We start from the raw sequence: 26,944 nt of genomic DNA, 5'->3' as shown, positions 1-26,944 counted from the left end.
GTGGTTTTGTTGTTATGAAAGTTTCCTTCATCGCATTGCGGAAATAGAAATATGGATGATTGTAGCTTCTAAGATTTAAAAATATCAACTGCCTTTCTGTCCCTGGTATTTTTCATTCCGCGTAGGAAAGAATGCTGGAATTTTATAATAATAATAAAGTTTATTGCACCTAGAGTGCCTAGAGTGAAAAATAATTGTTGGTCAGTTGTCAGTAGTCAGAATTATTAGCATAAATTCAAAAGGGAAGGGAGAAGTGAAAACAGGCAAAAAAGAATGAAGGAAATAAAATGGACAAAAGGAAAAGATAGAAGTTGTTTAACATTATTATACGTTCAATAAATGTGATTAGGGGATGGACCAGAGGAGTTTCTTGATGGTTAGGCGCAAGCGTGAGGCCGAGAAGGGAAAACACGTGAGGGGAATGAGTTTGGTGTGAGTTAAAAGTTATTTTTTTAGTCCTGATAACATGGCCTTGGTCCTCAACTGTCTTGAGCTAAACACTCTCCTCCTTCAAGGTATTACCTGAGAGCACCATACATACAATAACAAGTCCACCGTGGAAATCAATGTGGATTAAAATGCACTGAACACAGACAGTTTTCGGGTTCATGAGGACCACTGTGAGTTTTGGACCTTGAGAGCGAGGATGCACGTGGAGGTCATTTTCACCACATTCAGTGTTTGGTGGTGGTTAAAGTTAGGGCGAGCAGCAAGGGAATGCATTATGTCAATGAGTGTCCTCACAAAGATAGAACGCAGACACGTCTGAGGGTGTGTTTCACCTGACGTGAAGTCAGCAGCGGTAATCAAACCGAGCACCGGTGTCTGCCTACATCTGAATAGTGCCGCGTTTGTTTACTACCGCTCGATGACTTCATTCCCCTCTTCGCCCCCCGCGGGGCCCCGGCGGAGACTGACCAGAACAAACCCAGACACGTACACTCATGCACACAGCTGATGAATTATGTAATACGTGTGCTTTTTGAACACACAGACAGAGCGTGAGAGACAGAGAGAAGGCTCAGCTCAAGGAGGATTTCTCCATATAGTAGCTGGAGTTGAAGCATACACATATCTACAGATCTTACAGACTGCCTGTGCAGGAAAATGTGAAGGCTGTGCATTAATCAGAATCTTAACCACGCAGCAAATACACGCCGCATGCCAGCCCCACTAGGCTCCATGTTCAGTTTAATTAACTCACGGGGAAGGACTGAGAGCAGCCAGTTGAGTTATAAGTCAATCTGTCAGTGACTCAGTCCATCAGCGCTCACAGAGTGGGATGTCTGTCCCGGAGATCCCATCTTCCTGAGAATAAAGGTCCCCGTCAGTCGCTCCGTGCTCTCTCCGTGTTTAAGCGACGGAGCCGGCCTCAGCTGCGAGTCAAATTGCTTTGACAAATCAGCGGTGAGTGGAGGCGGGAAGGGGGGGCACGGCACCTACGTGTGCTCCAGTTAACATTGCCAATGGTAAAACATCACAGCAGGAACTCCGAACTCCCAGCAATCAAAGAGAAAATGACAGTACATGGAAAATCCCCTTGCAGCCGCTTCAAATTCTGGACTCAGACGCAACATGAGTCAATATGAGAGGACGGCTTCGTGCTGGAAGAGGCCGTGTCACGGCAGCACTGAGCCAGGCTAACAAAAGCCAACCATGATCATTTTAGCCTTTTATGAGCATGCTCCTCATCTTAGTTTAGATTTTATGAGGTTTGATAATGATGATGACTGATGCTAGAAAAAGTCAAATGGTCACCACAATTTTTACAATTCACAAACAAAAGCCAAAGTTAATACAAAAAGTGATAATTTAGTAATATAATAATAATACATGTAATAATATGAATAGTCCTAGAATCCAAAAATGTGATTAAAATTTACATTCGAAGTTCAATGCATCATTAGCTCACACAAATGTACTTAAGAACCTTAACTGTAAGCGCAATATTACAGCCAAGTGCACTTCTACCAAGGATATTGTTAACACATAGAAAATCACACACTTTAAGTCCATTAATCAGAGGTGACTAATGTATATGATTAAATGACGCATTTGAACTCGAACAGAAAAACGTGAAAAAATATCCTCTGCTGGTTTGAATGAATTTTTATTTGAGCAGATTTTAAGATCTGGGATTTGTGAGAGTCCTCTTCCACACACCCGGAAAGTTCAAGGCAACCTCTGCAGCCGCGCAAGCTGCACCGAGAAGAACATTCCAACATGGTGATGTTAAGCAGGTACAATGTTCACCACGCTCAACTGCAGGCTCAGGTTATGTTTAAGAGGATTTTTAATTTGTCGTTTGACCTGATGATGGTACTCGGTGAAAGGTCAGGGTGGGCAAAGTCAGTGGAATTTTGATTTTGGTGTATCAATACCAGGGCCACGCATCCAACAGATATGTCACTAAAAACTCAGTTTGCTTGCCCCAGATCCGATACCGATACGTTGATATTCAGTTATGATCCGAGTCCGGATCCTATTCTTCTACAGCATGCATGTACCAGCATATTCGTTAAATTTTTTTGTGAATGAAGTTGGTTCTACTGAATGACAATCTCCAGCCACCACCTCACCCAAACATCCACATTGATTAGATTAGATTAGATTCAACTTTATTGTCATTACACATGTACAGATACAGAGCAACGAACTGCAGTTTAGCATCTAACCAGAAGTGCTATAGGCAGTAAGTGCATGTTGCATAAATAGTATGGTATATAAGTAGCATGGTACAGGTTGTCTTTTAAAGCATATGGACAATATTTACAGATGTCCAGGTGAGACCATATATAATGAGCAGGATATACACAGTGATTGAATGAATATCCAGCTCATTCACCTGTATATTTATCCGACTGCATAATTAACAAACTGCTCTCTGACTGACTTCATTTTCCAGTGTAAAGCACTTCCACACAGCAGACGTGTTTAGTCACGTCATTTTGGTTCCTCTTCTACTTTGATCTTTGGCGGCTAAAACAGAAGAAGAAGAGGTCGTCTTCTTCTTTGCTTTGTTTTTTGCAGCTTTGCCGCTTGGTAACAACATTTTTACACTATACGGATATGGTTTTGGTTCATGGCAGAGTTTAAAAAATAACTACAAAAGGCTGAAGGCTGATACCGATCCGATCATTTTAAAAATGCCCGTATCGGCCCAGACACAGATATCAATCGGGGCATCCCTACTTAAAACGCAAATGTCAACATCTTGGTGGATGTGGCTGAAAAATCAGGCCACTGCCAAAGACTGCGTCATACAATAGCTGTCACTAGAGATAAGGCAAAAATCTCACTCATTCATTCTCCTGCTGGCTATGCTGTGCCTCACAGGGCTGAACACAGTAGACCTTCATAAGTTATAGTATCAGCCAATCCCTGCTATTGTTAAATAGCAGTTTCGCAAATGGCTTCACGTCATCGTCCGAGTTGTTTACACACGTCACTTTCTAGAAGAAAGAACACAACCAACTTCCTAGGAAACGTGACACTTTCTTCAAACATGCATTGACAGCTGATTGTTTTGGGTGACCCTTTCCTTACAAACCAACTATGATACGTGAATACGTCATGAAGAGTGAAGTGTTATATCAGAATTTAATGATGCCACGGTGAAGTTATGGCTAAAATCTGATTTTAGTGAGATCCCAGTGATCTTCTGACCGCCGTAATCCAATCAGGTCATCCTGGAGACGTGGCTGTTGACGGTGTGGAGGCATAATTAAATGAGAGATGAGAAAAAAATACAATAGAACGCACCATAAGTCAAAAAAAGTGCACATCTGTCTCATTCTTCAGTTATTTATAAACTGTAATCTACTGACTGTAATCCTTCAGCTAACACTGTTGCTCGAGAATTCTGTATTTGCATCTTTATATCTGGATAAGCTCCACCGTACAGCAGGTTGCACTAATTGTGAGAGCATTTCTGTGGATTTAAAAAACACGTTTCATTAAAACTTTCTGATGTGACTTCACGTAAACAGATTTGAGCGAGTTATTGATTTGAACTCCTTCATCACCAGTCAGTTTGGATGTTCAGCTCGGCTTTTGTCGCCAGCGAAATGAGGGAAGTTACCTCGCCTCCTCCGTATGCCCGCGTACAACGTCAATTACAACAGTTGTAATTAGAGTAAGTGATTATGTTTTAACGAGACGGCGTTGAGCTCTGCATCGTCTAATAACGTGGACAGGAAACATCTACTGTTTCCACCAGACGACTGATTTTCTCTCTGCGGCGGCACAGCGAGTTCTTCACCTCCAAGAATACGACCTGTCTGATTCCCTCATAAATGTCACCGCGCGCAGGAGTAATAGACGCTCACATAAACAATCCTGCATATACGCGCGCGTAAAGGTTAAGTCTCCATACTTGAGGTTTTTCACGTTAATGCCGACACGTCTGTGCTCCAGGTGTAGGCTTCGGGCTGTTCCGCGTACGGAGGTGCTGCCTCTGCGCTTGGAATGTCGGTTTTCTTGCACTCATATCCTCACTTGCAAAGTATTTTCCTGAAATAGTTTTATGGGCCTGGACAGAAATGTTCTCATGAGAAATAAGGAATGTAAGGAACGTGGTTCAATAAATCACCATTAAATCAGACTCCAGGTCTGTATTTGTTCTCTTCATGGTTCTGAATAAGTTCAGCTGTTACTGGTTATGTGCTTCTTGATACCAATTCAGCTACTATGATAATGCACCGATCAGCCATAACATTATGACCGCCTTCCTAACATCATGTAGGTCTCCTTTGTGCCTCCAAAACAGTTGTGACTCATCAGAGAATGGACATGGGCCCTCTGAGGGTGTCCTGTGGTGTCTGGCAACACGATGTTGTTAGTGGGGGGCCTTTGAGGGGAGGGGCCCTCTGTGGATCGTCCCACAGATACTTGATCAGTTTGGGATCTAGTGAATTTGGAGGCCAGGTCAACACCTTGTGCTGTTCTTCATGTTTTTTGAGTTGTTCCTAAAGCGTTCCTAAAGACGGTATCCTGCTGGGGATGGCTGCTGCCATCATTGCGTGTCATTGCTATGGGGTGGGGGTGCAGAATATTGTCCATGGTCAATGTCATGTACTTCACCTGTCAGCGGTTTTAATGTTATGCCTGATTGGTGTATGTCTGTATTCATACAGAAATAAGTTCAGCAGCTACTGATTCTGAGCTTCTTGGTCTTAGTCTGACTGCACCTGTTTGGGGCAGAGATCTTTATTCTCCTTACTCGTTAGCGACGTTTGGTGTTAGCACGTCTCCATCTAACTTAAAAACGAGCATATGTCTGATAAACGTAAATGTCTGCGTGGGTGTGTAGCCTTCTATAACTGAGAGATCCTGACTGCTGTTCATCCAGCAGCCGAGGATCATTTACAGTCGTCGTCTACTGATGAAGTAGCTGCCAGCTCCCCGTCTTAAGGTGAGGCGCCATTATATTTCTGGTATATGGATATTCACTCTGTCTCCGCTTCACGCTGCCAACTCCTGCCATGTCCAGTGGATACTCAGGTCACATTGGACCAGTGGTATCACAGCTCCTGTCTCCTCAGTTCGCAATCCTCAGTCAGCCCTCAGTGTATACCTTTCACTAGTTATTTGTCAGATTGTCATTTTTTTTTTTTTTTTTGTTCCTGACATCTGGCCCTTGCCTAAAGATAAGTTGGCCTGGTTTGAGTCTACACCCGGGTCCATCTTCTTCTTCTAGTTCGTAAAGCAAGACATTTGTAATCTTGTATTATCTCATTACTTTTAGTGACACCTCTTCCCACTGACTTGTCAGATATTACAATTACACAGAGTGGTGTTAATTCCTTTAGAAAAACATAGTCTCTCTGAAGCAGAGAGGATTTTAATCAGATGAGAATTTTCCTGCAGCTCGGCCAGTTCAGTGGATATAAACTGTCCTTTGAGCAGCTCAAAACTTGATGGTCATACTGTCTAAACAATCTCTTATTTACGTTGTGGATCTTAAAATTTGGAATTGGTGCCAAATCAAATGATGTTCTTTCCCTAAAACAAATATATTTCCAACAGTCAGGGTCTGGGCCTTGCGTCTTTTGAGAAACTTTGCACATATGGTGATTTACTTAATACTTAATGTGGATATAAGAAGAAAGAGACAATGGGACTAATCACTGTCCTCACCGTGCCTTTTGAGTTTGACGATGAAACATATGAAGCTTAAAACATCTGCTCTGACTTTCTTCAAGTATTAAAATGTCCTGCTGCCCTGGGGATGATTCTGATCATGACATGACATTGTCAGCCTGACCGCCACACACACACACACACACACACACACACACACACACACACACACACACTGTTTATTCTCCGTGTTTACCTTTGAAGGCATTCGTGGCCGGTAAATCAGTTTCCTGCATACTGCTCCTTCCCACGCTCTGCCAGCTGCTGCCGATGCTGCGATGGATGCCAATAGATCAACCTCAACCGGTCCGAGCCGCGGCTGCTGGGGGGAGGGAGGGAGGCCGGGTGGAAGGGGCGGAGCCTGCCAGTCTCACTGCCATCTTTCTTCATCAACAGTCCATGTGCTTGAATGAAAGGCCGCTGTCTGTCGAACCCTGCGGTGGCGGTGCTGCTGGGCCGTCTCTCCTCCGCTGAGCAACAGCTTGTACGACGACCCTAGACTTTGCTGCTCTATATGAGGGTTCAGCTGTCTTCTGATGCTAGTCTCAGTGGATACAGTGATGGCTGAGAGGAAGATAAGCCTAAACACAAGTGATAAATGGGCTGTTTAGAGTCTGAGACAGTTTATGGGTCAGGTCAGAAGAGGATGGAGGCTGCAGTGTGGATGTGGATGATCTGAACTCTATCCTCCCAGCAGCAGCAGGCCTGCAGCCATGGCCAGTACTGGATTCTTGGCAGTCTCTCAAGCTCTCCACCTATCCGGCTGCAGATGAGCTAAAGATCTAACTGTCTCCCCTCCAGAGTCCGGTTTATCTTTTAAACTCAGCTCTAACCAACATGCTGTCTCCTCGGATTCTCCCTTGCTCTCTTGCCGTCTTACTCTCCCTTTATTTTGTCCACTCTCCTTTGTCCCGTCGCTGCAGTCCCAGGCTCAGCACGAGCTACTCAGGCGCTCTCACGCTTGCACCGCAGCTAGGGAGAAGAGGGGGGGGGGGGGAACACAAACAGAGGGAACAGCTCAGTGAGTAAAATCATGAGATACCAAAAACAACAGGCGAAATGGATACACCCTAGCAAAACACGGCAGGGCGAGCCGCTGGCCTGCAGCGACCAGCTGAGAAAAGTGCACGGAGACGACGCTCATCCACGTCCATCCACGCACACACACGCAGCAGTGGACACGCTGGAGTGTGTGCCTCAGTTTGGATAGCGGGTGGGCGGCTGGCTGGCTGGCTGGCACGGCCCCCCTTTGGTTCCTCTTACCCACTAGGTTCTTACATGAAAGGGAAAAGTTTTTGTGAAACCCGAGTGCTGCCTGTGACCCTATTTCACAGAGCAAGCGAGAGATAGAGCCACATGTCAGTGTGCCACTTTGAAGTCTGCCTGATAAACAGGGCTGGAGGAGGCTACGGCTGAGGGAACAACAAAACTTTATTTACATTTCAAAAGTGCCAAGTGCTGCTTTTTTGTGTCTGGGAAAGGAATAAAATCTAAAAAAAAAAGAAAGAAAGAAAGGGGGAAGCGGAGGAGGGGAGGAGGAAGGCTGGGGTGAGACTAGTTTTGGTAAATAAATATAAAAAAAGGTAAAACTACAGCTTTTCTTGTTGTTGACATGTTAAAATAAGGGTGCTGGGGAGATACATCACACGGAGGGATGGAGCATGACGGGGGAAGAAAGGGAAATCACAGAGGAGGAAAGCCCACGTTAAAAACATAAAGGAGGAAGGCAACCTACAGGAAGCGGAGCCACGAAGAGAAGCAACAAAAAAAGAAAAAGGAGAAAGAGAAAGAGATGAGAAATATCAAAGAGAAGAAGGGGAGAGGGGGCGGCGACATTAAAGGGACCGAAATCAAACGTAGGATGAAGAGACGCGGGTTTATAAAAGTTCAAGAAAAGAAATGACACGGGACAAGAGAAGGAGGGAAGGAATCTGTTGAGCACGCAGACGGTAAACAAACACACGCCCTGTCTGAGGTTTTGGAAAGGCTCGACAGATCTCAGTTAGTCTTATCGCAGCTCCGTTCTGCCTGTTCTTATCTCGATGCCTTATCGCAGCTCGGATACGCACAACGGCTTGTACCCTGAAGAATGGAAAAGTAAAGGCGAGAACTGGGTCACCGTGACGTAGGCGGCGGCGGCGGAGCGCGCTCTTTCGTCACGTGGCTCGCCGGTGATTCGTCGTTTTGTCCGAAGTCTTTCGAAGTGACGTCTGAGAAGAAAGTGGACCGAAATTATGCTGTGGTAAAATTTGGGTGGTTTGAGTGACGGACAAGACTTTAGCCAATCAGAAAGCTCATATGATTGAGCAAAGAAAGGAGAGGAGAAATATGGAGGGAAAGGGAGGAAAGGAAAAGGAATTGATAGAAACAATTAATAAAAGAATAAAGAAAAGAGTAAATCTAATGAATGCCACGTAAAAGAAAGAAAATCGAAGGAAAGGAAATGAAGGAAAGGGGAAGCCAGGAGGCCTCCACACTGGACAAACTGATGACAGTGTCAGAGCAGAATTATCACAGATTAATCCTGTGTTTGTTATTGAGAAGAGCCGTCTGTGTATCGGTGCAGACAGTTATTTGTGCACTCTAAGTGTGTGTGTGTGTGTGCGCGCGCGTGGTAATCTTCAGTTTATCTCCGCTCAGGCTGTTTCACAGTCTGAGAGTTGATGCAGCAATTTCGGTTCCATCAGAGCCGCCTATCTCCAAAGTGTCGCAACATTAACTAAGTCTTCTTTACAAGGGGTTTTATCTATTTATTCATTTTGGTGTTTTTTTTTTTGTTGAACCGAGTTTGGCCGCCGCGCAACATCACAAGGAACTCTGCACAGATGCTTGCGAGCACACGTGTTCTTTTTTTGGAAAAGAAAGATCAGCGTGTGCTTTTCAAAACGGCATCGTATCAAAGGTCGCCTTGTGTTGCCGTCCAATGAAAACCTCATTCGTGTGTTTCGAACGCATCGGGCCGACTGGGCCCTTTTGCATGGAGTTTGCATGTTCTCCCTGTGTCTGCGTGGGTTCTCTTCCGGTACTCCAGCTTCCTCCCACAATCCAAAGACATGCTCGTTAGGTTGATTGGTGATTCTAAGCTCGTCTGTCTCTCTGTGGTAGCCCTGCGATAGACTGACGACCTGTCCAGGGTGTACCCCACCCAATGACAGCTGGGATAGGCTCCAATCCCCCCGCAATCCTCCAGACGAAAAGCGGTTACAGAAAATGCATGAATGAATACCGTATATCATACTTATGCAGTGTTTCCCCTTGGTTTACAGCTTTGAGGGGGCGGGGTTGGGGAGCGGGGACCATTAAACAAAACATCAGTTACCGCGCCATATTTTCCGAGCAGATAATTGTAAAGCGCGACTATGTAAAGAAAGAAATGACATGCTGTCGTGCAAATAAGATAAATAAGATATGTCTGTTTAGTTTGTTTAATACGAGAACAAGGTATACCTGTTGTATAGGAAAGGTAACCTTAAATGACCTCTGTTGTGATCTGGCGCTATAAAGAAAACAAAATTAACTTGACCGTCAAAGGGCGTTGGTGATTTATATGATGGTTGGAGAAGCACTGTGATGTAACGGCAAACCAGCTGTCCTAAAGCTGCAGCAAACTGACCAAAATAATTATTCATGACATTTATGAGTAGAAAGTCTTAGGCTGTATTTTTTCTGCTGAGAGTTTCCTCACGTATTCTCCTCAGAGTTGAGCAAACTACAATTCTGCACTACTGCAGGGAGCAGAATTAAAAAATAAATAAATAAATAAAAAAGAAGTGGGCTTTCCACAACGTGTGCATCTTCCAGTAGTCGATAAGGACATTATTACAGTGTGTATGCATTAAATCCCCGAAAAAGAACATTCTGTTCTGATGGAGAAACTAAAACAGCATACGGTCTATTCAGGACTCCAGGAGCAAGCTCTTATATCAGATTCAATTATATTACAAAAGCTTTATATGTTATATAATTTGGCCTGTAAAGCTATTACATTTTTACAAACTTTAATGTCTTATCAGGTGGAAAGGAGAAACTTTTCTATATAAAAGTTTGTCCTATCTGGCACGGGAGCTTTTTCTGCTGACTACCTGGCAAAGTCAGTCCAACCTGACCCCAATAATTATCTATTTGGACAAAGAGACTACTACTACTACCACTACTGTCTGTTTGTCTGTCTGTCTGTCTGTCTGTCTGCTCGGTCATCTGAGGACAGCTCGTCGTCATGGCCGGCTGTGGAAAACACGGCTCCAGGTGGATGTTTGTCCTGCGGTCATTTAAGGACAAATCCCAGTCTCCTGTCTTATCTCCGGATCTGGCTGGCTGTAAGACGTCCAAGTGTGAGCAATGCAGAGAACACAAAGGTCTGGACAAACATCACAACAACAGAAGAGGAACACGGAGAACTGACGAAAAAAAAAAAAGAGTGGAAAACAAGCTGCTGTTACATTTTCTGTCTCTGTTTGTCACTGAAAAAAGAAATGGAAACCCACAGAAAAATGCTTTAGTTGCTGCTCCAGTACAAGTGTCCCCCTGGTCACTGTTCTTTACTGAGTGCAGCCGCAGAGCCAATCATTGTCTCCAGGCTTATAAACTGAACCATATACTGTATAATACATACGGAGCACGGTTCTCATGGTGCAGAGAGGCTTAAGAGGCTCCCAGTTGGCGCACATTTGATTTTTATTTCACATGAAGCTACGCAGCCTCTTCATAACAGCTTCTGTGTAACGAATGAACGCCATCGTCTTTTCTGTTTTTCTGTAATCTTGACAGATGGTCTGTGGAGCTAGTTTTGTTTAAAAAAAAAAAAGAAAACAGCAAGAGTCTCATGAAAGCAACCTCAGGCTATTATCAATAGAAAGCCAGAGTCCTGCCCCTCCAGTGCACACAGTGAAACCTTATTTTGTTAAGTATATGGCGGTCAATGGAAAGAGACAAAAAACATTTTCTGATACCATTTGAATGACTTTCTATTTTTCACAGATTCTCACAGTCTTAATGCTCTTTTAGAGTTCAGCAGGACATACACGCCGTAACCTACGTACGTAGCCAACGCCAGTGCGAGCCATTTACACTTGTGCACTCGTCAGTCTGGCTCACTCTGTAAAAATGCCACCCAAACACTAGCCAGCGCCGTGTCTTTTTTGCCAGTCGTGTTCATTTTCTGTTTCTACTTCCTGCTTCACTTTCAGTAGTGGCGACTGAAACTTTCGCCGAACTATCGCCGAAGACGAGTCGTACAAATGTTTGTATCTTCGAACCTCCTCAGTTAACCTTTCCTCAATGTGTTCCATCTTTATGATGCAAAACAATCAATTCGAAAAATGCGGAGATGGAGAAGCAGCCGGAAATACTAAAGTGGAAACATGCTACTACCGAGCCAACCAATCACAGCTCTTGCGGTCTGATGCCGCGACGGCGCGTCGTTACATTTCTGGAGAGGTGCACGTCAGGCTAAGGCGCTAGGGTCTACATATGTTCTGTGCTGTCACCGTAGCTAAGGCCTAAACCGCCTATTATTCATGAAATAGTTTTATGACAAAAGGCTTATGACTAATATTCTTTTTAACACTATGGGAACCAAAGGACAGCATGTCTATACAAAGTAGGATAGCAACATTCAGTGAGACGGAGAGTTGTTTGCCACGTAGTTTCACTTCTTATTTTAGTTTAACAATGTGTTCATTTTAAGTTGTTTTTTTTTTCTTTGGGAAAGGAAAAGTGTCCCAGGTTCAGATTTTTTTGAATGCCGTGTCTGCTGAAAAATTCTGCACGATTTTCAAGCATGAGACACGACTTATTTGTGTTTTATTGGAGCTACAGTCATTCCCTAACCTTCAAAGCGCTGGAAAACAGCATCTTCCTTCTTCCATCAAGACCTTTTTGAATTGATAAAAAAAATAGAAATGTGCGCAACAACTGGAAGATCTGAAAGTATGCTAGGAGAGCAGAACAGAAGATCACACAGAAGCTGTATCCATGGAACATCTGACTAAAGCATCAAACCCAAGGATGAGGTAACCTGCAGCTGAAAAGCTACGTGCTAATGTGAGTAGAAGCTTCACCGTGGCTAAAATAACAGTCAAGTGACTATAGACGGCAGCATATACACTGATCAGGCATAACATTATGTTAAGACTCATCAGAGAATGGACATGGGCCTTCTGAGGGTGTCCTGTGGTGTCTGGCAACACAATGTTGTTAATGGGGGGCCTTTGAGTCCTATGGGTTGAGGGGAGGGGCCTCTATGGATCATCCCACAGATACTTGATCAGTTTCTAGTGAATTTGGAGGCCAGGTCAACACCTTGTGCTGTTCTTCGTGTTTTTTTTTAGTTGTTCCTAAAGTGTTTTTGTGTGTGTGTCTGTGTCAGTCTGCATCCTGTTGGGGATGGCTGCTGCCATCAAGGAGTGTCATTGCTATGGGGTGGGGGTGTCTGGTCTGGTCTAGGTGGGTGGTATATCCACACGAATCCCAGGTCCAGAAGTTTCCCAGCAGAACATTGTTTTGTCACAATATTTACTTCTCCTGCCAGTGGTTTTAATGTTGTGGCTGATTGGTGTATGTGTCACTGTCTGACATCCATAAAATGAAGCCCGGTATTACAAATAAGACAGAACAGTGGCCTTGAGATGCTTAACGAAGAAAGACACCTACCTTACTTATGACTACTATTTGCATAGCTCCGTATTACATCGCCATGTGACCTCTGACCTCGGTAAAGTGAGAAGAGTTTGCATCATACAACTATTAGTATTGAACCACGTTTCTGCATCCAGTGTCTGTCAGTCATTGTAACATATGGGGACAACTAGCAGCTCTAACAGCCTGCTCCGACGCCTCCGCCGGGTCACACAGGGACATGTGCTTATCAGTGAGACAGCAGTCAGACAGACAAACATGGACTGGGGAACAGACTATTTAACCACGGGGCTGGTCGCATCTGTTACACTGAAAACCCAAGCATGCTAAGAATGTGACTGCATAACAAATAAAGAACTGGGGCTGCTAAGAGCTCTGCTGCAACAGACGTGAAGGGAGAGGAGGAAAAAAAAAATGTAGCTTTCATGGACTGCGGCAAATGTCTCAGTATGTGTATATTTTTAAGGTTTTTACCTCTTTGGAGTCGGATAATGAGGCTAAGTGTTGACACGCTGCCCGTCCTACTTCACATGCAGCAAGAAAACACAAACTGTTGAATAAGCCCCGCAGCCGGCGCGAATGCTTCTTGATCCGTTTGCTTTTGATAAAAAATGTTGAATATTCATCGCCGTCGTCTTTAATTGTTGATCACAGCGTTCAGCCTCTCAGGCAGCGTACGGTCCATCATATCGTCAAGATGGAGATTCTGGAGCCATATGTAGCCTGCAGGCACTACTCAAGGTAGAAAGGGCTACTTCAACTTGCTCTGCATGTTTTCCAGTTAAAAAAAAAAAAAACGATCTGTCCTGCAACTGTGACCACAAGGCAGGGGACTGTTTGACACCTTTAAAATGCGCCAGTACACTGATCAGCCACAGCATTATGACCGGTGAAGAAAATAACATTGACCATTTTGTGACAATTCAATGTTCTGCTGGGAAACTTTTAGACCTGGCATTTGTGTGGAGATTAGGGCTGAACGATTTTGGAAAATAATCTAATTGCGATTTTTTCCCCCCAATATTGCGATTGCGATTTAATATGCGATTTTTTATTTTATCCTCTGTTTTTTCCCACCAAAACATAATGAATGATTTAAATATGAACCACACAATATTACATTACAGAAACATCTGTGGCTTTGCCACTGTGCATTTAAAGGGGAACTACTGTTTTTACAACCTGGACCTTATTTCTAGCATAAAATATCATCGTTTACTCACAAATATCACTTTTGTTTCATTTGCACTTGTTCAGGAGATAATTTGATCAGCGTATATCCATATAGCGGGAGTGGTCAGGGCATCGAAACGCAGCGTCTAAATAACGCATTATCTGCAGCGAAACTCGTTCATTCCGCCAATACTTTGTTATGATACGCTAGTGCTATTCCCCGTTGAGTCCGGAGTTACGTGTTAACATCATCCCGGATAATGTCTTCTGACCTCTGAGTGGCGCGCGCACCCGCTACGGCCGGCGGTTAGAAAATCGCGTTTTATCATATCACGATATTATCGCAAATGCAATTCATCGTTCAGCCCTAGTGGACAGGTAGCACCCACCTAGACCAGAGCACGCACCCCCACCGCATAGATATGACACTCCCAGCCCCAGGAGTGGATAATGGAACAACTAAAAAAACATGAAAAACAGCACAAGGTGTTGACCTGGCCTCCAAATTCACTAGATCCCAAACTGATCAAGTATCTGAATCCCAGGCACAAGATATTAGGAAGGTGGTCATAATGTTATGCCTAATCGGTGCATTATTCAACAATGTACGTCAGAGTTAATGATCTGCTTGTACCCTTAAACAATATTTGCTGTCTGCCTATGTTCTCTATCATGTGGACCTCCTGATAATGTACAGTCTGTGTGTGCTGGCAGCAGATGAGAGGTCATTTAGGAACACATCCACTCTAACACACACGGGCAGTTGAAGATTACACAAGACCCCAAATGATTAATGGAAGATCCACTTTACTGTGCTTCATTAGTCCCATCCATACTGTACTCCACTTTGACAAGCTTGGCTCGCGGCCAGTCCTCAGCTAAGGCTCTTTAAGGTCGAGCCCAGCAGCCTGCGTCTCACACCTCCATGAGGTGGTTTGGTGGTTTTACAAGAAAAGACACGCTACACTCGTCCTTGTAAACATTATCGCAACGTTTACTGAAAAGAAGCTGAATGGAGAGCTGCTCATTATACAGTATGACAAAATAGAAGCCTATGAGGAGAAACTTGGTGAGCGTATCAGCATTTGGAAAGGTACAAGCAATGTCCTTGAGTTTACATATACATCTTCCAACAGCTCTGTTTAATTGTAAGTGGCAGCGACAGTCCTTCCAGCTAAATGGCGTTGAGTTTGTGTACACACGGGTTTTGGACACCTTTCGTCCACTGCTGTCCAACAACAATGCTTTCTTTTTCCAGATTCTCACACATACCATTTAGCATTGTCAGGCTGAGGCACTAGGCCTGTGTGTGTGGCGCAAGAGACTAAGTGATGTTTTAGCCACATTTATGGTGCTGTGACAGATCTGCAGCGTAGGCGCCTCGTAGGGACGGCGTAGCTCTGAGCCCTACAGCGTAGCCTACACCCAGTGGCTGTGGACCAGAGAATATTGCCTGTGAACCGGAGGGGTAGCAGGTCAATTCCCGGTTCATAAACCAGATGCCATCAAGTGTCCTTGAGCAAGACACTGAGGCACTGTGTGTGTTTGTGTCAACAAATGTGTGGATGAGTCACTGTGACTGTAAGTGCTTAAAGTATCAATAGGTAGAAAAACACTATATAATAAAAACTGTTTACCAGTTACCCTAGACTGATGTGTACCTCTCCACAAATGTAACTACGTGTTGCTTCCCCATGTTTCAGTGGTTGAATAAATACTGAAAATTCTTCCTTGATGTCTTCTCTCGATGCAGGATTTAAGTGATTTTAGTAAAAGTGAAAAAGTTAAGCATATATAAGTTCCAACTCCGACATGAGCTGCTCTGCTCTAGTCTAGTTTTGCCCCCCCGATCCGATTCTGATCTTTTATACATCAAAACTTCCCGGAAGAGTCAAGTCGGTAGTATCACCAACTACCACCTCGCCAAACATCCACGCTGCACAATTTACAAATTGTTGTCTGACTGACTTCATTTTCTAGAGTACATCCACACAGCAGACATGTCTAGTCACATGATTTTGCTTCTTCTTCTACTTTGTTTTTTGGCAGCTTTGATGCCATCCATAGGCTGTATAAAGATGGATGGGAGAACAGCTCCTTAAAAGTGAAGTCAAAGCAAGTAGAGCTCCCCCTGGTGTCTGGCTGCAGTATAGGTCATAAGCTCCACCTCCTCCATGTTAGCGGATGGGACATGGGTCAAACTAAAACACTAAAATACACGTCAAATAATTTTTTTTTTCAAGGATGGTTTCTGTTATTTTATGTAGTTAATATAATGTTGATGTGTGTTCAAGTGTCAATTCTTTGGAAAAGTTTCATTTTAGTTAGTAATTTGACACTACAGAAACAGGATAATGGCTACCAGTTGCCATGCCAACCACTCCGTAAAGCGGTCCTGTGGGGCCGTGAGTGTTAGACGGTTCTGCGCAGACTCTGGGTCCAAAGTTGCTATTATCCCTGAGAAAATAGCATCAGTTGGGCCAATGCAAGGACATGGCGACACGTTGTCCACACTTATACAGTCTATGATGCTAGCCAAAAGCAAATTAAAAGAAGACGAAGATGTTTTGCTGCTACAGGGACATGGTTCAGTTTAAAGCAGACCTAAAACAAACAACTACAAAAGCAACTACCGAAGCCCGATTCGATCTGATCACTTTAAAAATACCCAAAATCGGCGCCAATACCGATCTCCCAATACCAATCGGGACATCTCTATTTGCTATTGTGTGAAGTACAGAGTGAAGCTAAGCACAGCTGACTAGTTGCAGACTAGTGCTCTATCAGCATAATAACAGAAAGATGCCAGTACACCAGCCAACAGGTTTATACTCTGGTGTATGTATTGCAGCCAAACTTAATTATGCAAGAAGCGTGAGTAGATCCTTCAAAAAACAAGATCTTAAATTTGGGAGCATCTTTGTTTTTTATCTTACACATTAAAATGTGACCATTAAATCTGCTTGTGTTTACTTATTGCATATTTTAGTGCTACCACTGCAGAGCATATGTACAAAAATGCATAAGACGTACGTCCCACAACAGAGAACTTGACTTTCAAGAGTATATTAAAAGATTATGAGCTGATATCACATATTCAAAACTCTCAACTCTCAGTGTGGGTAATGATATCCTGGATCGTGGGCTTTTTGATGAAGAATACATGAAATACAGCATTTAACTTTATTATTGACCAAAAACGAGCACAGTACAGACTCACAGCACCACTAGTGCATATCATCCTCTACTTTTCTTGGGTAATAATGAAACAACAACTCTATTTTTCTTTTATTTAGAGGAATTATCTCATGGAGTGAAAAAAAAAAAAACATCTGAAAGTGTGAAATGATGCACAAAATGACTGGCAAAGCAAAAGCAAACAACGGTAGGCTGAAGGCATCATTCGTCACATCCTTGTCTGGTCTGGCTCTGTGTCACACTGACTGCCAGCCGAGTGTGACAAATCTGACAGGCTTAATCTGGCCATGCATCAACTCTAGTGTCGAGAGGCTGGGCACACAGACCCAGGCGGACACCTACAATAAACCATGGAGAGAGTGGCAAACGACAGACAGGAAGTGGGGTGTCAGTGACATGGAAGCTCTGTGATCTAAGCAGCTGCCAGAGATGGACACGGATGGTTATAGTATAAGCTCGAATATGTGTCTGCGTGTGTTGTGTGTGGTATATACGAGTGCACATTGTTTAAAAACTATACGCCTAATCTGACAATCCATACTGACAGGGAGCTCCACACAAAGACTAGAAAGAGACAAGAGCCATCGGGCAAAATTAGCCTACACTTCCATAAAGAGACAATTGATCAAAGGCCTCTCCCTCAAGAGCTCTCCAAGGATTTACTTAAAATGTCTCTTGATGTGATATTTAGTAGCCGGGCTGATTAGCTAGCTGTCCGATCATCAAACCGAGACAAAAGATGGGGAAAGCCTGGAAGGATTAGAAGGGGAATCAAAACAGAGATTGTCTGCAGGGGTAAACACTGGGCCCATACACATGAAGCGCCAAACAATAGACGCGAGGTGGATGTTAATTGATGAGCATGACAAAGCAACACTGCAAATCAGAAGAAAAGCTCAGCGTGTTGCTGGGGCTTAACCAATGTTTGCCGTAATCGGCGGAAATCAGAAATCCTTGCCACCTGAAGGGAAAGGGAAAAGGTTACCTGAAAGTGAAGAAACACAAACTCTCCCTGGGCGAGCAGGGGAACTTAAGCGTTTAGCAAACAAGACGGCGTTTCAAACAGACATTTGTTCCTCGTTAATGGTGGCGGCAAATGTAGAAAATGAAATGTGAGCAGGCAGCAGCCCACTTTACTACTGGAATGTGCCGCTGCCAACTGCGCTGTGGCATCATACAGCCAATAGACTGCTGTTGCATGTCGTGCGTGGTTTATAAGTCCCGCGTCTTTGAGGTCAAATTTGGCATCAATAAATGTGATAATATTTGATCACTGGGTGCAGCACCTGATGGAAAACCACTTAACACCTGGTCTACAAAGAATCCTATCCTGCTTTTTTTGTCCATTTGTTGTTTTCCATTTCGTGCAAATGTTTGTATCTTCAGCCTCCTCAGTTAACCTTTCCTCCATGTGTTCCATCTTTATTGATCCAAAACAATCAATTCAAAAATTTCAGAGATGGAGAAGGAGACGGAAAAACTAAAGCGTAAATTAGCTACTATCAAGCGGACCGATCACAGCTCTTGCGGTCTGCGACGCCGTTACATTTCTGGGGAGGCGCACGACAGGCTACGGCGTTAGGGTCTGCGTATGGTCTACTCTGGGCTGTTGCAGAGGTAAAAACTACACATTACTGGATGCTGGTTGAAAGCCAAGAGTGGCGTTTGCTTCTTGGTCTGTCAGCTCAGAAGTCTCAGTGCAAAGTAACACTGCGTGCACACGTTAGAAGTGTTCAGTGTGTTCCCTTTCTCAATTCTTTGGTATGAAACAACACAGAGCAGATGGGTTGGGAGACATGAACGTACTGAGCGCAGATTACGGACTTTTACATGATATCTGGGAAATGAATTTTGAACATTTTTCCACACAGCATGTGGCGCCATGGGAAGAGAAGATTTGCCATTTCTGCTCATGTTTTCCATCCTCTTAATGTGTATTCTGGCAGCTTTTTACCTACACGCGCTGCGATTAAAGGCTTTTTTTTCCTTTTTAATGGTTGAGTCTGTTCACATTTCTCATGCTCTTTTACTCCAAATTTATTTCCAAATCGCACAGAAACAATTTCAGACTCTGCCTCTTAATTCTACAGCTAATTGCGATGTATCTCTGTGAACAAAAAAAAAGCCGACAAACCAATTCTGCAAAGTTGAAGGAGAGAACTGTCGGCTCTTTTGAACTTTCCCTGACTTCTGTGAGCTTGAGAAAAAGCTGCGAGTTGACAGTAGGGGGCGTAATACTAAGGCTTATGTGTTTGGTGTGCAAAAAGCCAACTCTGTAGCAGCTTAACTAACTCAATCCAAAACCTAAAAGTACTTGAAAACACACAACATTACATTGAAAATGAAAGATTAACAGAACACAAGGAGAAAATACTGCCCTATACAGTGAAACTACAATCCTCAGGAGAAGCTTAAACCTTGTTACCTTCTACAATAAATACATGAATACACACACAAATACAAACCATAAAAAGAAGCATGTAAACATGAAAATATGTAGGTGCAGTCGAGTACAGACACACGCATGAAAAAAAAAGGGATCACACAAAGAGGCACAGCGTGTGCAAACGCAGCAGCTAGAGGCAGCCGAGACATTACAGGCAGCAGTCACGCAGCAAAAATCCATCTTGTTCTCTCTGACTGGGGAAAATAAAAAAATAAAAAAAGTGTAAAGAAAATCAGACAGCACAGCGAAGGCAAACAGAGCGACCTGCCTCCCCAGAGAGAGCTCTGGCTGTCTGTCTGAGGAGGAAATTAATTCCTCCGGCACACACAAAAGAAGACGTCGAGACATTCATACACCTACGTACGCAGTCGCACGTGTTGCATATACGTTAAGGTGTCTTACAGTCAAGGCACACCATCACTGACAATGAGGAGTAGAAATGAGTAGAAGACAGGTGTTCGAATCATGATGCCCTTTAACCTAGTAGGCATTTGTGGTAGTGCCCTAGATAGGCTCAGGTCTTATCTGGCAGACAGGACTATGCGTGTCAGCCTTGGTGGTTCTGAGTCCTGCTCGCCTCTGCTGTCATATGGGGTTCCACAGGGTTAAATTTTAGGGCTCCTGCTTTTTTCATTGTATCTACTGCCTCTGGGGTTCATCCTAAGAATCTGGACCTGGTATTCATTGGTGTGGATGTTACTTAGACATGTAACACCCACCTAGACCAGACCAGGCACCCCCACCCCATAGCAATGACACTCCTTGATGGCAGCAGCCATCCCCAGCAGGACACACACAAAAACAACTAAAAAAAACATGAAGAGCAGCACAAGGTGTTGACCTGGCCTCTAAATTCACTAGATCCCAAACTGATCAAGTATCTGTGGGATGATCCACAGAGGCCCGTCAACTCAAAGGCCCCCACAAACAACAACTGATTCGGAGACACAACGTAGACCTACACAATATTAGGAAGGTGGTTATGTTATGCCTGATTGGTGTATGCTACTGGATTTCCATACAAATGTGGTCCAACTTTTAACCAGATTTTGAGAAAGATCTACCAAAGAAAATGCTAATATTAGGATTTGTTTGGTTTTCCAGACGGTGCCTTTAAACCGCTGCAGAGCAAGAGGACATAACATTTTACAAGTTTCCGCTTTGTGAGCAAATTCAAAACTTGCTTACAAATGTGCTTACAAAACCACACGTAAATGTTCACTGCCTCGGGTTTTCAACGTTATCGTGTTACATACAGCCTTAAGTGTGCATAATTAGATTAGGTATACTTAAGAACGACAAGACGGAAGGATAAGGCCAAATACTGTCGCAGTCAATTAAGAGTTACTTAACATTTGATGCCCCTTTGAATTCGTTAATAATACATGCAGTCACTTTGTTAAACCATCAACTGACTCCTAGTGTGACGATTGTTTGATAAATCGGCGAGGCCTGCAGATGCTGCAGATAAACGGATCCCTGCGTAAGCGACGGCTGGTGCGTCACAAGAAACTGTAGCACATGCGGTAACAGGATCCACTGGCGGCATTTATTCATGTGTTTTAGCTCCGTTCTGTCCCATATTACATTTCTCGCATGTCTTGTAAAAATTCCTCATTAGGGGAAAAAAATTCTTATTTACATTCTTGTCACATATTTCATCAGTCCCGGTCTCCTACTTGTCTATTGAAGATGCAGCTACAGCCACCAGCCAGTCGGAAAAAATGGAAGGATGTCATTACAGCTGATCGTGAAATAGTCGCACACGTAATTCTTGTTTTTGTACATTTTCAACTCTAGCCTTCAAGTATGATGTGCTGCAGAGATTCTACGATTTCGAGTTTGTGACTTTTTATTTAGTTAAACACTCTGCAACAAAGTGAATGTAACACTAGTACACACTGATCAGCCACAACATTATGACATCATGATGCAATGTTCTGCTGGGAAACTTTTGGACCTGGCGTTCGTTTATGTGGATGTTACTTAAACATGTAGCACCCACCTAGACCAGACCAGGCAGTCCTCCTCCTTGATGGCAGCAGCCATCCCCACCAGGATGCAGCCTGACACAGGCACACACACAAAAACGCTTTAGGAACAACAAACAAAACAAAAAAACATGAACACGGGCAGAAGGGGAGAAGAACAGAACAAGGTGTTGACCTGGCCTCCAAATTCACTAGATCCCAAACTGATCAAGTGGAATGATCCACAGAGGCCCCTCCCCTCAACCCATAGGACCCAAAGGCCCCCCCCAACAACATTCTGTTGCAAGACACCACAGGACACCCTCAGAAGGCCCATGTCCATTCTCTGATGAGTCACAACTGTTTTGGAGGAACAAGAGAGACCTACACAATACACTATGAAACAGCTGTACTGCTTAAAAGGGACAAGGGACAGTCCAGGGTAACCTGGATCCATTGGTAAATGCACCTTTTGCTTTCACTATGAGCTCACTATGGGTCCAGACAATACCTCTAGACATTTTTCTACCTCAGAAAGTTGCCTTTTTCAAACTGGCTACAGTGAGTAAATCCCTAAATGCCACCTCTAAGTTGTAGGGTGTGTGAAAAGCTGTCACATTAACGACAAATGACACGTTAACGACAATTACCCAAAATAAATTCAACTCCTGGTTGTTCTGTTACAAACCCATAACTCAAAATGTGTGAACTGTAATGAGCTTGCAATCAACTGTGTACTCTAAATGGTAAGAAGCTGTTTAAGGAGCACAGTAGTGGTTTTCTTGTGGCTTTTTTTGCGTGCATGCTCTATAGGAAAGTTACACATTTCTGTGTATAAGTGTGGATGAAGCTATTTGCAGATACAAGCTAAAACGCCTGGAAGCCTAACGTCAAAGCGTTGAGGGGGTGGGAGGTGGTCATGGGGTATCCGCTGGGATTTTGTGGATTTTTAATACACATTTTAAAGTTGCAAAGGGAAGACATGACAAAAAAAAGAGCTCCAACTGCAAATATTCCACATATTACGAGGCATCCCCGGGTCCTAGAGGTCCCTCGACCTCATTCTGGGAGCCACTGCTTAACAAACTACACTGGACCACAGTGACATTTCAAACTGAATCTCTACAGAAACCAGGGTAGATAGGTCATTCCTAATGGCTCATTTCATTCTGCTGTAAGAGGACATTAGAGGTGACACTCTACATGAAACAACTTGTTATGAGCCCTTAATCTCTCGGTTCAGTCTCTCAGCAGCCATAAAACTGCAGTGAGACAAGAAGCTGACTAAGGAAAATGAGTGTGATAATAATGCAGTTAAAGTGCGGCAGCCACGAGTCCATTCGGAGCTTCCCGGGCACTGTGCACTGATCTCGATCTGCATTAATCAGCCAGAGGTCACTCTTACTATACATTAGAAATACTTTTCTTTTTTTTTATCCCCTCAGATTTAATGAGCCGGCGTGTTCTCTGTTGCTCTGAGGCCCAGGCTAATTAAGTATGTCACCATATGTTGACATGAGAACCACGTCACAAGGGACAGGAAACAGTTTAACGATCTTTACACACTTGCAAACTGCAAACCACTCAGCGTATTCAGGCTCACTATCAGACCATTTTGTATGACTTAGTGCGTGAAAATGAATAATCTGTCTAAATATAGAAAACGTCACTGCGTCTTAATGTTTGTTTAAAAAATTTTTTTAGAGGAGATTTTTGCTCATGCCTCATTTATTTGAAAAAAATAAAGGCATGTTTCATTGTTTAATGTAGGATGACAATACACGCTAATGACTAATGAGTTTAACTGTTGTCAAACATCGGTGTCCTGAATGACCGCAGTTTAACGTTGTCATCACGCAGACACAATAACACAGCTGACAGCTAGGCAACCTGTCTGTCCGTCGTGACATAATTGCATAAGTCCGGATTACTTGTCATGGTTTAAAAGCTGTGATTGTGTCTGTGTGTGTGTGTGTGTGTCTGTGTGTGTGGTGCTAATCTAATCATGTTGGCTAATTGTACAGCCCTGCCTCAGCCTGATTCTCTACCCCGTCTGTCAGTCTACCTCTCAGGACGACTTCTATCACTTATTTCAAAAGTCAAACTTGTAAAAAATACTTTCAAAATTCAAACTTGTCCATGTGCATGACTGTAATATAAGTAATGACAATACATTGTGCAGTTGACTGGTCATTTTTAGAGTACGGGCAAAAAACGTTTTTTGCATTTCTTAAAGCTGCATACTATAAATGAAACATACTATCCATGTACGTGGGACCAAAACAAATACATCATTTTGTAATTAGGGTGAATTTTAGAATATTTTGCAGTCTAAATCCAGTACTCAATTAATTTATTTGATCCCATAAACTCCCTTAGTGAACCAATTTGCTGATCAAATGTAGGAGAATTACTAAAGTACGGTTGGAAGAACCATATGAAATCTTTTTCAACTGAGAGGACTGTCTTCCTGGGCTCAGGGCTCAGACGACCTAATGACAGTGTGATTACTCTTCTGTCCATCACCACAAAGCCAGCCCAGATGATTTGCAGATCTTCGCCAGAGCATGCTCAGTTCCCAACGGACAACTTTGCAAAAAATATTTGTGGACGGGGGAAGACGGGCCGGTTTCCAGGCGGGACTGCGACAGGCTAACTAACTTTCAATCAGAAAGTGAACTAAGGGCTAATGCTTTCACTTTATTCATAGAGAAGTTTCTTTGTTTAAATTGTTAGAAACTGTCAGATCTGAGGATATTTGTTTTTTGTAAGCCTAAAAAGTAGAGGGAGCAGAAAAAAAAGCTTAATTTGGGTGAAACTAAGTCCAAAATATTCCAAAAAAAACACGGGCTAGTGAGACTAGCTTGCAACTGCTAGCACTAACGTTCAACAGATGTTACTTTTTTCTAATATTAATTCAAGATGTTGAATCACTGTAAGCTCCTGCACACAGAATGTCATGTCACTGGTATATTATTCATACTTTATTTATTATTAAGTCCCTGTCAAAAAAACAATAAAAAAAAAGTCTTCTTGGAGGGAATGCTAACGTTAGCAAACCAGGTTTATTAGCTTCCACTTGGTGCTGACCTGGTGAGCCTCGCTTGCTGAGATATTAACCCAAATATTTGTGGGAAAAATATTTAAATACAGTGAGTTTTGTCTTTTTATATCAAGATTAGGCCTAAAAATAGTCAAATCTATTTGTTCAGTGTTCCTCCCACACAGAACAATGAGGTGTAGCATTAGCCACATTAGCAAAGTCGTTGTGTTTTGAACACTGAGCAGCGTGGCATTGTTATTTGTTTTTAGCAAATATGAATTTTAATTTCACTTTAACTTTTATTGATATCTTTTTTTATTTTTTATGAAACATTCTGCCTGTTACACCGTCAGGAAGAAACTCCAGCAAGCTTCCTTCATATGAAGAAGGGAGTGGAAGGAGGAAGGAAGCGATGGAAGATGAGCCACTACTCCAGCGCCAGGCCTGAGGCTCTAGTCATTCTGTATCACACCGCAATCACATCCTATATGATGACTCATTCTGTTTCCTATTACCTTCACAGGACCCCGGTAATGATACAGTATGTTTGCCCCGTAATAAATACCTCACAGGGACTCGGGCGGTGTGTGTGCATTCGTATGCTCGTATGGTGGAAGGCTGCATTTACACACATGCACGCTAAATCGCACGCGAGCGCACAGGTTGTTCCCAGCAGCCTGATGCATTCGACTCATCTTACAAATATAAACAGGGCTTCTTTACCTCAAGCAAACATAATCTTTAAACACGCATCCTCCCCCTCTCTCTCTCTCTCTTTCTCTCTCTCAAACACACATCCACAGGATCTATCCATGGAGTGTCATTAAACCACATCCAACCCCAGCCTGCATATGCCCATAACAAAGGTTCAGAGATGTGTTATTAGTGATAATGTGTACCTGCGCTGAGAAATTCCCACACTGATCCCATGGCTCCGGGCTATGGCGTCGCTGAGTGGAGCTATAGATGGTTATTTTCAGACCATTCCTGCAGTGTGAGATAACAAACAACTGAGCATCAGGGAAGAATGCGAGATAGGAGAATAGGTTTCTTTAAACAGACAGAAACACCAAATTATAGACAGGTAAGACACCTTTAAAGGTTCAGTTTAAGAAATAACACACCTTCAGAATGGAGTCCCTTCCCTAGGGGACGTGTCCGCTAAGGTTTGTGACTTAAATTTTTTATTTGTCTATCTAACCCCTCCCTAGGAATAATTACAGCTGAAAATGTTTTTTAGTATACTCACTAAAAACTCTACTTTAAAGTGAATAGATCATTAACAGCTTGAGAACAGCTGGAAGAAAACGTAAAAATGTGACCGTCTGAAGCATCTTTTTCTTTCTAGTATTTCTATTTGTGGACTTTCAACTTGTCCTGCTTAAGGTACACATCTTTTACGGGGATATATCCTGTAAGTTTAGCAACCCCAGGGAATATTTCATCCTTTACATCCAAACTGTAATGTCCAACTGTCTGAGTGGGGCTTCAAAACTATACTGGGATTTAATTGTGAACTAGTCACACGGAAGAGCTCTGTAATAGTACCTTCAACATATCTTTGGCATTTCAAGAATTCAATCCATTGGGTATTTGCGATCAACGCACGTACTGGTTTGACGTCAATAAAAGTGTAAAGACTGAAGTTGGCATCATCCTGGCATCACGCCTGACAACACAACCGTCAGATTACTGAACGGCGACACGTGTTGAGGACCCTAATCATGCGAAAAATGAACCGGCTGCAAGATCCCCATCCAAACGTGGCCGAGACACTTATCTATTTATTTTTAATTCATTGACCTGCATGATTGCAACATTTCCCAGGAGTCTGATGACTATCTTCCAATCCTGTTAGTCGGCATATGCTCTTTAGGTATCTTTGCCTTATTACCAGTAATGGAAGACAAATGCATCAAATGGTAGTCAAGTCTCACAACTTCACTTTGTCTTCAGCATCACTCATATGATATTAATATGCACAAACACATCAAGAGGATGCTGCAAACTATGACACATATCCTCTCTGCAGACGTCCCCGATGGGAAAGTAGAAACCTTTCCTCCGGTAAACATCAGAATAATGAGCTAGTTCTAATGTGCACTTAGTTCTGTGTGAATGATTAAAGTAGCATCTCAGAGCCAAGAATTTAGGCACCTGATTACCTAATTACCATGTTGAACACATATTCACATGTATCTGCCTCATAATTTTTCCATCTTTAAATTTTAATTGCAGCGGCCCCTTTTTTTTTTTCTTCCACTTCTTTCAACTTGATGTGCCTTTTCCAGTTTGACTTTGATTAGATATTACTTTGCAACGCGCAGACGCCAAAAA

The 26,944-nt window shown here is 43.1% G+C and overlaps 1 protein-coding gene across 1 annotated transcript in view; it reads right to left on the bottom strand.

Moving 5' to 3' along the window:
• The window catches only part of LOC311497196 (low-density lipoprotein receptor class A domain-containing protein 4-like), a 226,217-nt gene that overhangs the window by 132,928 nt on the left and 66,345 nt on the right, over positions 1 to 26,944 (bottom strand). The window contains exons 2-3 of the mRNA XM_084557387.1: positions 25,507 to 25,594; positions 6,338 to 7,113 (exon numbers count right to left, since the gene is read on the bottom strand). Of these exons, the coding sequence (XP_084413513.1) occupies positions 6,338 to 6,377 (40 nt within the window). The 5' untranslated portion in view covers positions 6,378 to 7,113; positions 25,507 to 25,594. The remainder of the gene's footprint in view (positions 1 to 6,337; positions 7,114 to 25,506; positions 25,595 to 26,944) is intronic.

Source organism: Chelon labrosus (assembly GCF_963514085.1).
Source record: "Chelon labrosus genome assembly, chromosome: 12".
Lineage (NCBI taxonomy): Eukaryota > Metazoa > Chordata > Actinopteri > Mugiliformes > Mugilidae > Chelon > Chelon labrosus.
Note: the sequence above shows the minus strand (reverse complement) of the source record. Positions and strands in the feature narration are given on the sequence as shown.